General features: G+C 40.6%; 1 protein-coding gene across 2 annotated transcripts in view; it reads right to left on the bottom strand.

The window, feature by feature from the left end:
• Window positions 1–664: 664 nt before the first annotated feature.
• The window catches only part of ppm1bb (protein phosphatase, Mg2+/Mn2+ dependent, 1Bb), a 29,616-nt gene continuing 18,359 nt past the window's right edge, over window positions 665–11,921 (bottom strand). Inside the window, exons 3-6 of one of the 2 annotated variants that reach the window (XM_086304012.1) lie at window positions 10,487–10,604; window positions 9,574–9,685; window positions 7,559–7,616; window positions 665–1,950 (exon numbers count right to left, since the gene is read on the bottom strand). In XM_086304012.1, the coding sequence (XP_086160138.1) occupies window positions 1,921–1,950; window positions 7,559–7,616; window positions 9,574–9,685; window positions 10,487–10,604 (318 nt within the window). In that variant the 3' untranslated portion in view covers window positions 665–1,920. The other variant, XM_086304011.1, reaches the window with a different exon arrangement.

The following is an 11,921-nucleotide window of genomic DNA, read 5'->3' as shown; positions in this document are numbered from 1 at the left end:
AGACCTAAGAAAATTGCACCAACTGTCAAGCATGGTCGTGGTAATATCATGCTCTGGGGCTGCTTTCCTGATTGTGGTACTGTTACATGGCAAAGAGGATGGAATGATGGAGGACTACCTTCAACCAAAATATGTCTGGTTGAAGTGCAGCTTGCTAAGAGACATTTAACCAAATGTTAGTTTAGATATGTACTTGTGTACCCAAATCTTGTTTTTTTTTAAAGTAGCTACAGATTTATGCTATGTAAGCGTTCCACCCCCCCCCCCCGAAAAGTTCAAAGAAAGCCTTAAAAGTCCAAAAGTACCAAGACATTCATTCCTATACTGAGTGTATATGAACACTTAAAACATTCTGTAAATAGCTTTAGGCTTAATATGCCTAATTCAATGATTAAATCCATTTTAAACACTTTTTATATGCCGTCTTTTTATTGTTATTTAAAAGGACAACAGCATTTTGTGCAATGCTTTCTTTAGCTTCCCCATTTCTCTAATTTTACAGTTTTAAGCACAAATGTCCAGCTCTGACAAATTCAGCATTTTCTGTCAAACCACTTCCTACATACTAGTTTTACTCTGGCGGTACACAAATGTTATTTCTACACACAACTCAAGACTCAAAGTGATGTGACTTCAGTTAGTGATTCACGCAGCCACCACAGGATCCTTGGCAGGTATTTTATTTCATATATAGACGCTTTCTGTAATCAAATGTGAGTGCAATCAAACAACAGCAATACAAACATTACCAATGCAGTCTGAGAACCAAGAACAGGGTTAAAACAGGGAGTTCACTCACTCTACACAGCGAGCAGCTAGTAACCTCATGGACAACATCCAAAACAAAGGAGAGAAAAAAACAAGGACAGTCTGCTGTCATGTGCACCTCCAACCGTCATGGTGGGGAGGAAGACTGAGGAAACTACTGAACTGCCTCCACCCCTTCTCCCCAATCCAAACCATCAACCGCGACGCCATGAGTCCAACTTGCCCGCGGCTCTTCAGTGATAACCTCCCATTTCCCCATCATGATTATCATTGTCATCAACCTAACAAAAACAAGAAAAATAAAATCCAAATCATCTCTGCTTTTCAAACCTCAGGAGCCTATCAGTGTCCAGAGGTCCCTCAGGTTTAGTCCATCTCAACCAATGGCTGTCCATCCAGGTCGATTAGAAAAACCACGTAGCTGTACATGTAGAACCAAAGTCCTCATGCAGTGCCCTGCGAAGGTGGCACATCACATACGTGCACAGGTGGAAGAGGGGAGGGGGGTGTGGGGGGTTTATGGTTTAGAGTGTCAGTGTGAGATAGAGGGAGTGTGTGTGTGTGTGTGTTTGTGTCTTTTAAGAGGGAAGAAGCAAATGTGTTAGGTGTTTATCAGACCTAGGAGCACAAAAAAAAGTCCAGGAGACGAAGAATTACATACAAAGTCTTTATCCACCATTTGTCTCCTCTTGGCCCTCCTCGAAACACTCTCACACACAAACACTCTCGCATACACACAAACGAACACGCACCACACACACACGATAGGTCCTCATGTCATTGTGAAGTCAGGCATCAACATTCAAGAAAAGAAAACAAAAACAAAAACACCTCAATGGTAAAAATCATCTCTACCATCACAATGCTTCAGTTCATAAAATATTTTTTCAGAGAAGTGATTCAGGTTTTTCCTCCAGGTTTAAAGCAGTATGCGTGTGTGTAGTAGTTGTCTTCGTCATCGTCTTTGTCCCACTGCTGCAAACACACACACACACACACACACACACACAACCAACATACGCACACTCACGCGCTCCAGCACACACCACGTGTCCTCTTTTAGTGGAGAAAGACATGGCGCAATGGAGAGACACTCCTCCTCCCCGAGTGGACGCACGGATCACCAGGAGGAGACGGGGTTTCTTGCCGCAGCTACCAAGGGTCATCCAGGTCACCGGCACTCTGGGTGAGGAAAGAAAAGGAAGAGAGGTGTGCCAGAGTTGTTATTGTCAAGTCTATCATTGTATGTAGTAATTAAACTGCTCCAGAAGCCTTAAATAATGGCAAACCTTTAAACCTCACTGTCCCCCTCCCCTCCCCCCTTTTTTAATATATTCAAATTGAATGGCTAATGGTGGAAAGCCGTTATATTCCCCTGCACAACCAGAACCTCTGATGACTCACCTTGCGGAGAATCACGAGGCCAGCTGTCAGACTGAAAAACAGGGGAGGAATGGAGAGAATGGAGTCCCTATAGTCTACATGGCTTCCTCTCGCTCCTCGCTCAGTTTGAGTTTTCAAACCTGAGAGCTGCTTTTGTTTTAAAGGAGACAACTCTTTAAAATGTCTTCAAGCAGCCGAGACGAGGTCAAGGCTCGAGCTAACAGCTGACAGAGGAGAGCAAGGAAGCTTCAGCAGTTTCCGAATACTTCACAGCCTACACAGACACATACACAACACAATAAACGGAGTAAAGGTCTACTAAAAGTGTCAGGGAACAGTCCTGTATCAAATGTCACCATGTTGCATTGGGATTGGAATGCTTAATCATGAAAAACAATCACTTCTGAATGGAAAAATGTCAACTTTGAACCCCTGATCTGCAAGATGACTGATTTGGTACAGGGCCTAAACGAAAAATAGAAAAAAATAAACCCCAAGACATAAATACATACATTTAGTTTACAGTGAGACACTTGACACAAATCATTGCATTATACCTCAAATCCTTTTTATTTCTTATTTGCAGAACTAACCTGTTCCACACAACCACATAGAAATCATAGAAATACAGCTCATACATACAGGCGCGAGCACGCACACACACGCACGTACGCCGTTTAGCATTACCTCCCCTCTGATAGTTAAGTGCTTTAGATATTGAAAAGGTAAGTGCAGCGCATGCATTACCAGAATACAGGGCTTGTACAGACTCACAATAACCTCCATCTACCTGAATAAGAATAAACCCTGCAGGTCAAGCAGTCAGTTTCAATATATCTTTTACATCGAGGTAAGTGTTTAAGATTGACTCGATCTGTACAGGCAATGGCACAACCTGTGAGGAATATAATATGCTGCAATGTGGGTTTTTAAACAAAAGCTAAAAAGGACTCTTGGAAAACCTTGATTATTAATAATACCTTGAACTGAATACAGACAGAGAGCCATCGCACATGAAACATATCAACTGTAGTCCGAGTGTAATTCACCACAGGTGAACAGTATGACATCAGCCGTCCCACCGATATGTATACGTATCACTTTTGTAAGGTAAGATCGAGAAGGCAGGAATACTTGTGGTCGCCATCCCACATGGTGTGCTACCTTTAGACTGACAGAACTGATGTAATCAAAGCAGAGGAGTCCCAATGTCACCCATGTCCTAATCTTATCAGCAGTTACCAGTTTTTACAGTTTGCCTTTCACTGATCGATGCAGTGAAAAGCAGCTTTGGAAAAACTGCCAACAATAGGTTTGCAACATAGACTGTAAACAAAAGATAGCCACCATTATCTCGCCCGTTGGTTAGTGAGTTTTTACTGTTTTTGTATTCAAACTGGATTACAGAAGCGAGAAGGTAGACCCACCCTAAAGCATACACTGGTTTATCCACATTTTTGACCTGAATTGGGACCAAAATTTACAAAATGAGCATAATTTTGTATTACATATGACTTGAAACTACAAATTGAGACCATAAAGCCTCCACGGAGTCATATAGCAATAAGTAGGAGTGCATTTTTAAATGTATAGAACAGGAGTCGCTCTCCCCTGCTGGGAATTAGAAGGAATCCAGGTTTATGGCACTTCTACATACTTTACTTTTCAGACCCGGAACTACGTTCATCTTTTATATACAGTCTATGGTTCCACAGGTTATACTAATTAACGCTAACGTTCTGTTAGTAAGGCCCACGTTTCCAGTTTAAAATACTAGTGCTAAGCTGTGAACACGCCATCCAATCAAACAGCTGTTAGTACAAATGTAGGTCGCATCATACAATGTAGTGCTTAGCATTTTAAGATAATGTGGCTATGCGCGTGTTGCTGTAAAAACATAACAAAACAAACAAAAACACCTCAGTGCATGACTAAACATTTTTAGGGAGAACTATAATTGCTGCTCTGGCACCAAAATTTTATCCACTTAATAACTTTGCTTTCTACTGTTCAAAGAGCCTGAGTCTGAACATTTACACCCCCACCGCACTCTACCCCACCAACAACAGTATCAAGCGATTTATTATTTTTTATGTAATCATGTGGAAGCTGCAAAGACTTAATTTGCATCCAGACTGGTTTGAACAACCTACCATCGCTGAGCAGCTGATGGACTGTGTAACTGTCAAGTATCGCAAGCAATCAGAAACACACGTTTCAGTAGTGATTACTGGGCTCTTGCTCGGTCACTCAAACTCATGCAGACACACACATAAACACACATACAAAAACACAAGAAGAGTGTGTTCTGAGTCTGTAGATGGAGTAGGCCTGGAGACAGTGCAAAAGGTTGCACAGCTGCAGTTCAGAATGTCTCCTCGTGTTTTCTTTGTCAGTTCCTCCACTGTATGAAGGTGTGGGGGTGAGGCTTAAGGGTGGGAGTGAGGGTGGGGTCAGCCAGAAGCAAATACTGATAAATGTAAGCCATAGAGTGCAATGTTCACTTTGGCTTCACTAGCCACTTTTGCTTGTTACATTTTTATTTTGTTTACCATGAAAATTAGTTAATAAATCTGCTTCTGTGATCAAGTTTAAGTTTGGGAATCCAAGCCAAAGTGGTCAGAAGAAACAAAAAGGAAGAAAAATCAAAGAGTCCACATCTAAGGTATATAGATATATATATGTATGTCTCAGATACAGAACTTGAATGGACAGAAAAGCCCTTTTTGTTGTTCCTAATGAATTATTCAAATACAAAGCTGGACGTGGCCATTCAAGTTCTGCGATGAAGGACAGAGGAGGAGAGGTCATAGCACATCTCACTAGAGCTCTGGGATAGGATGGATGAGAGGGTGGTTGGGTATACAGGCAGGTGGTCAGTCAGAGGAGGGATCAGACTTTGGGATGGGCTCGTCTTGGCTGGCCTCCAGCTCTGCAATGGCGGGTGAGGGCGGGGGCGAAGGGGGAGAGGGAGGGGAGGCGGGTTCGTCCTGGTTGTCACAGTCGTCGGTCGTCCTCCTTCTCTCCCCTGCTCTCTCAACAGCACTCTCCCCCCGCAGATGGTAGGTAGCGAGGGACTCCTCCAACACCGAGCGGTACTGCCCCCGGTGGTGCATGCGGAACTGCCGAAGAGCCTCCAGCAGATGAGCTGCCGTGCTGCCACCTCCCTCCTCACTCTCCTCCTCCTCCTCCTCTCCCCCCGCACAGGCCTGAGGTGACACGCCAGGGTCAGACTCTGCAGGCACGCTCCATTGTCAAACACACACCAGCACACACATATATATATTTATATACACACGCGCACACACACACATATCACCTTACAATCAGCGGCACATCACACACACAGACATCTACCACACAACAGCATCACAGCATCAAGAGACATACTTGCACCAGACGGACAGGCCCATGCAAACGCTACCTCTGACCCTCTGACCAACAGTCCTTTGTGAGATTTGCTGTGTAGTGTAACGAGGGGAGGGGGAATTCATCAGTACCCACAAGCCCAAAGAAAAGAGCCTGCAAGGCTAGACTCCACTGACATTAATACAACAAATACACCCATGCATTTATGCACACACTTCTTCACATTCACCCTGGTGGGCCGTTCAAGACCTGACACTGATCTCGTCTTCAGAATGAAGATGTTTGTAAAAACGCCTGCAGCCTTCCTTAAAAGATGCTGGATGTGGGATTCTCTGCTCTAACATCATATCCATTTCCTGCAGTATAAACAGAGTGCTGAAGTTTAAAACGTTTCCAGTTGCTGTTATATTATTTGCAGCTGTAAATACTTCATACCATTTCTTTTTATTTATCTCTTAATAGTGACGGTGCGGTGTTACATATCGTAAATTACCCGAAAAAAAAAAAAATCAGCCCAGTTGTATGATTTAATTTGATTGTCTGCAATAACATTAAAACATTTATTTATAGAAGGTGCTAAGAAAAAAAATCTGTGACTCTGCCCTTAAAAACAAACAAACAAACAAAACAAAAAACTTTTGTGCTATCCAGATTAGATGGCTTTGTGGAAGTCCCTATCTGACCAAATCATTGTGGTTAAAGGTGCAAAATGAGCCAAAATTAAAAAATGACAACTTAAATCTGAGGTGGGTTTTAATTTTTTAAAGAACATTAGGATCACATCCCATATAAATGTGCTTGAATAGACAAATCAATATTTTTGAGCAGAATCATGATGCCGAGGGAGTGTTAACATTTAATTCAACTTAATTTACATAATCTTTGGCTTGAGATTTCTTAGACAAACACAGCGAGCACAATGCAGCATGGGTACTTTAATTATTGGGTAATTAAAGCACAGATGATCCTGACATTGTTTTCGTAAGCCGTGTGCATACCCGTTCTATGTAACAGAAGAATAATATCTCTAATCTTATTTTTTATTTACACCGATTTCCACATAGTCAAAAAGACATGAGACAGAAAACAGTAAGAAAGCCTAAGGCCTCTCTGGGATCGATACGGCTGTTGGGAGGATTTCTGCAAAATTTAGACACAGATTTGAATTATATTTTTACAAGATGTGAGGCTAGGCCTAGCTTAAAATTAGAATTTTGGATTTCGATCTATGAATTTTTTGCAGGGATTTTTTAACATTGTGAGAAAGATCAAAAACTGGACATTTCAGGCAGTATGTTCACAAATAAATATCTGATTGAAGACCTTATCTTGAATTTTAGGAAAGTATCAAAACCAAATCTGGGTTCAAATATCTTTCTAGATCTAATCACTCAGTGCTTTGCAGAAGTATGGCTTCCCGATGAGGTGAATAAAACTTTTTTTAAATGTCCTCCAAGCATTTGTTTAACTGCACACACTGAGTATATGAAACAGAGGAACGAGAATCCACCTTAAATAAGCTGTGACTACCGAGTATATCAGTAACACGAAGTAAATATTTAATGTAACAAATAAAGCTAGCAGGTTCTTTTGAATGACTTTCTGCTGCTAGGTTTCCAAACACAAAAACCCCCCCAAACGTGCATTTTTCAAGCATTAACTATATGAAATCAATGGTTTAAAGGATATGCGCTCGCTGCTGAGAGGTTCAATAGGTTTATCGAGGTCTTATTATACATCCCATTTCGATGATAAATGTGAAATAGAAACAGACGCTTGGAGCTTCAGTGCTTTTCAACGTGGAATGCAGTCAACTGAGGCTCCCTGAACCTGTCAAGGTTATTCCGTTTATTCTATCCTCCGCCCTCTTTCACACTTATATCACATTCATTTTCTCTCGCTCTCACACATACATACAGCGGCACACAGAAAGAGTGTCCTTGTCTGGGCTGGTGTTTGTTTATGAGGTTATGTTGAGGCAGGGTGAAAGGCTGAAGAGGTGAAGGGCGGGGAAGAGTTCACAGACAGGTTAACTCACCCCTTCTTCTTCTCTGTGAGGGTTCAGCCTGTTGTACACAGCCTCGATCACACTCCGCCTGCAAACACACAAACAACACATAGTTTCCTGCTTACAGGAGACAAACAGCACCGACATAATGCAGCTTCTGTTCGCTCTCAGTAAATGTATATTGATTGAGGACTTAATGGAGCTAAAAGCGACTTTGTCAATTTTAGAGAATTCACCATTCATGCATATGACACTCTGTAATCTCTTCATTCATGTGTGCAGTCAGTTAATGTTGTGTTTTCTGCATGTGTTGGCTTTTTAATGTTTATCCAAAGTTGTTGTGGATGCAACTAAAGGATGCAGACACTTGCGTTTCTCAGTGTTTTATCGTCATCAAATCTTGAAAGGCTTTTCTTGTATAACTGGATAAATCCCAAACATAAACAATATATACACTTTTGAATTTGATGAAAAAAATCAAAACTTTTCACATCTTTAATCAACCCAGACTATTTTAACTTGTGGGTCATTATATACATCTAATGCTCTCCTAGTAAGACATGTTGCTAAAAACACATCAAACAGATTGACTGCTTATAAACCCAAAGAGCCAGATTTACAAGATGGGGCAAATTAGCATGAGATGGGAGAGGAAAGTTCTGCAAGTGTTCTACTAACAAGGTGCTAGTTCATAAGCAAAGATGCAGCCAATTTATTTCAATAATGACTAACACCATCCATCGACAGCACAAATTAGCGGGTCAGAAATGAGCAGGCGCGATAAGGGAGTGCGTATTCAACCTACTAAAGTAATACAATGTAAGAACAGGTTTTATCTCTGTGTTTAACGACACAACTCGAGCGTCACTTTAGACCAATGAGCAGTTAAATAAGAATTGTTGCTTTTTTGACGTAAAGGCGGAGTCTTCAGTTACAAATTGTTGGGAATTTTAGGTGGATAAATGGCATCTTTGAATATATAAGGTGGCGTATGGGACTGATTCTGTGAAGCGCTGCATTATAAAAAAATACTGGCACCTATGGTATATACTTGAAAATCCTAGGGGACTGACCTCTAACCTTGAGGTCTAGGTTACTGGGAATTTAACTTGTTTGAGATTTTTTGTAGCTGCACCTATGGGATGAATTAAAAATCATCCCATACAACATTTTCAGACAACCTGACCTCTGGCTTGACGTTGACGTCACTGAGATTCGAACTCAAAGAGAGATTTTTAATGGTAATAATTTGAAAATCTTACGCTCCCCATTCCCAAGTTATTGCATTCACAAGCTTAGGTGTTCATTCGGCCTGTCGAGGCGACGACAAAACCATTGTCATGAGCCATTTTGGCTGAAGGGTAAAAACGATTCCACCTTCTAAACCTGAAATGTGTTTAACATTAACCAGTAGGATGTGCAATATAAGAATACAAAACCTTACTTTCTGGCAGAGCTGCCTGACCCCTGTGTTAATAAAGTTTCTGTTACTGTGCCATGTATATAAAAACGTGTTTTTTACCTGCATGATGTGTGATGGTGCAGGTAATCGAATGTATCATTTTAACTTAAATTTAAGAGCACTTTAATAGCTATATTTAATAGCTGTATTTTGACAGACATTTTAGGCTGCATGTATTAGCTATATACTAGAGAGAAGGTAAAAAAGCAGTCACAAGACTCCTCACAAGTTCTGTGAACAGATCTCTGTTAAATTCAGTTAAATGTGGTTAGATTTTGATTTTACATCAACAATACCAGTAATCACAAAATACCAGAAATATGGTGAGATCAGATCTAACCATGGCACTCCAAAGCATAACCCTTTACTTGCCCTTCATAACGGCGATAAGAAATGTGCTATGAAAACAAAGCTGTTTTTTGTGACTTGTGAGCGAAGGATTCAACTTCTAGTTCATCGCACAGTGTTAACATTCTGCCGATAAATTTCTATGGAATGAATCTATTCAAATTTTCAAGCCTCATAATAATAACTATATACAAGTTTTAAGTGTAGAAAGAGTAGATTTTTGTTGTATATTTACTTGCTGGCCAGGCCTCCACCAGGAGGAAGGTTCGGGATGTTCTCTGAGGCAATGCTCCTTAGGACAGATACCAGGTCAGGGACTCCAGCCTCTCCACAGTTTCCCATAAGCTCTACAGACAAATGGAAAGATGTCAAGAGCTATAATACAGAAAGTTATACACCATTTTTGGAATTTAACCACCACCTTTCTCTACAAAGGCTGAGAATTCACCCATAGTAAATCAGATAAACCCCTGCTTGCCTTCTGCTGCGGCACTCAGTAGAAGACTTCAAATATTTGTAATACCTAAAAAAGACTTATTATGTCGAAGTTATATAGACAGCACCTAAGCACTGTATGTGGCCTTGTGTGTTTCACTTAACCTTTAGAAACAGGCTCAACTATAACTAAACACTTCACAAAAACCAACCACAAGTTTCAACCGCAACATATCAGACGTGACAGTTTAAATACTAACAAGAAAGATGCTGACAGATAAATAGCAATGTTTCTCTTTTTAAACAACAGTATAAAGACTGTGCTGTTGAACACAATAATAAATACAGTACATATTCTAAATTTTGTTATTATGTTTGTGCTAGAGAAAGTTGTTTTTCTGAGCTTGCAAACTTAGCAAATTGTTTTTTAAGTGCATAACCTTGAACTTTAATTAGAAATTGTGTGTGTGTGTGTGTGTGTGTGTGTGTGTGTGTGTGTGTGTGTGTGTGTGTGTGTGTGTGTGTGGGGTGGGGGGGGGACTGAATAAGCATACTAAACTCTTCACAGCCTGGTGGTGAGTGAATGTTGGCTTTTATTGAAAGATAAAAGTAAAGAAAAGGGATGTCCTTAAAGGCAAAATAAGAATTATTGCAAACCCAAAATCATACAGTCATAGTTTGCAGGTTTGTTTGTGTGTGTTCAGAATGCTGACCCTCAACACGGGTTTCCAAGTATTTATCCAATTCCTCTTCCTTCTTCACAGCCTCCTCTGAGATCTTGGGAGCCGCAGAGAAACACACCAGCACCACACTCATATTGTCCCTGCTCCCCTGGAGAACAAAGATTGGAGAGAGAGAATGAAGAATGCGTTTCTTTAGCTGGAGGGCCAGTGTAAAACACTACATTAATTGGCATTTATAGGACACACACAGTTCCTTGGCCTTTAACCAAATGGGTAGCCACCTTGTCATTACCTTGTAAAACTCCAATTGGTCACAGTAATGTTCTGTAAGTGTACAGTGTCTCATACATCACAAAAGCCGCTGCAGTGGAGGAAATTTATAGCAGCGTGTGGCGTACAGCAAGGTAAAAATAACCAAGGTGCTGTGCACTCACTGATTCTTGGAGTACCCAAGACACAAAATAAGTGATGCAGAGTGTAATAGTCTAATAGATTCTGCTAAAGCCATTGGATAATGAGAGAATTTAAAGCACCAGTGCATTATTCATCACATTGTCTTTCACTGTGAGACATAAAGCATTTTAAATATTTAGATGTGTATTATTTTTGTTACACTCAGCTGCAGTTGTCCATCTTTTACTTTAATATGCTATATTTGGTCTTTTTATATGGCATTAGATTTCTATTACGAAAAGTGGCAGCTGTTTCCCACAAATACACTTCACTTAGGCGAGGTGCCCAGGCATGTGAACTGCTGTCCAAGTGTTTCTGACAACTCATTTAGCACTTTAAAAAAATCCATCAGGGGCATGACACCATCCATATACTTCTGGACAATTGTTCTCTCATATTTGGTAGTTTAGTCAGTGCTAACCCCGACCTGGTCTTCTGTTTCCCAATCAATCAGAAGTTTTTATAATCCCTTATCAGATAGTCTGAGTCTAAGATTGCAGGATGAGATTCCAACAGTAGTCTTTTTTTCTGCTCTGGAGATTCCAGCATAAACCGGACGGCCACTTTAACTGGAGCCTACAGCTAGTGGAAACTCCTTCATATGCTGCTACACTGAGCTCACTGAGTCTTCAGAGTTAAACAAGGACAACCAGCTGCAATTGGAGTCAGTCTTCATTTTTCAAACAGTATTGTTTAAGATGCGTGTCTCTCTGACACCCTCAGAAATAGCTTTTGGATTTACTCTAATAACCAGATCTGCTCTGACATTTGGTATACTAGAGTAAATAGTCTTCAAATACTTTCCCACCAGAGCAAATCAGCCTTCTAAACAGATTATTACCTACACATTCACCAAGCTATTGTTGGTTTGCATGCAACAAGTAATCTTTCAGACATTTGTAACTGTGATACAGCTCGGCCCCATGGAAATACATTAAAGTAAAATTTTGCATTTAAAATCATAATCCTATCAGTAAAACTAGTCAAAACAACTCTGTTTCTGCCCACTTTC

This window comes from Aulonocara sp. 'chitande type north' Nkhata Bay, linkage group LG8 (genome assembly GCF_057382095.1).
Source record: "Aulonocara sp. 'chitande type north' Nkhata Bay isolate Kocher_YH1m ecotype deep benthic linkage group LG8, A_spYH_male_GT1.1, whole genome shotgun sequence".
NCBI classification, from domain to species: Eukaryota; Metazoa; Chordata; class Actinopteri; order Cichliformes; family Cichlidae; genus Aulonocara; species Aulonocara sp. 'chitande type north' Nkhata Bay.
This window is presented reverse-complemented; position numbering and strand designations above follow the sequence as displayed.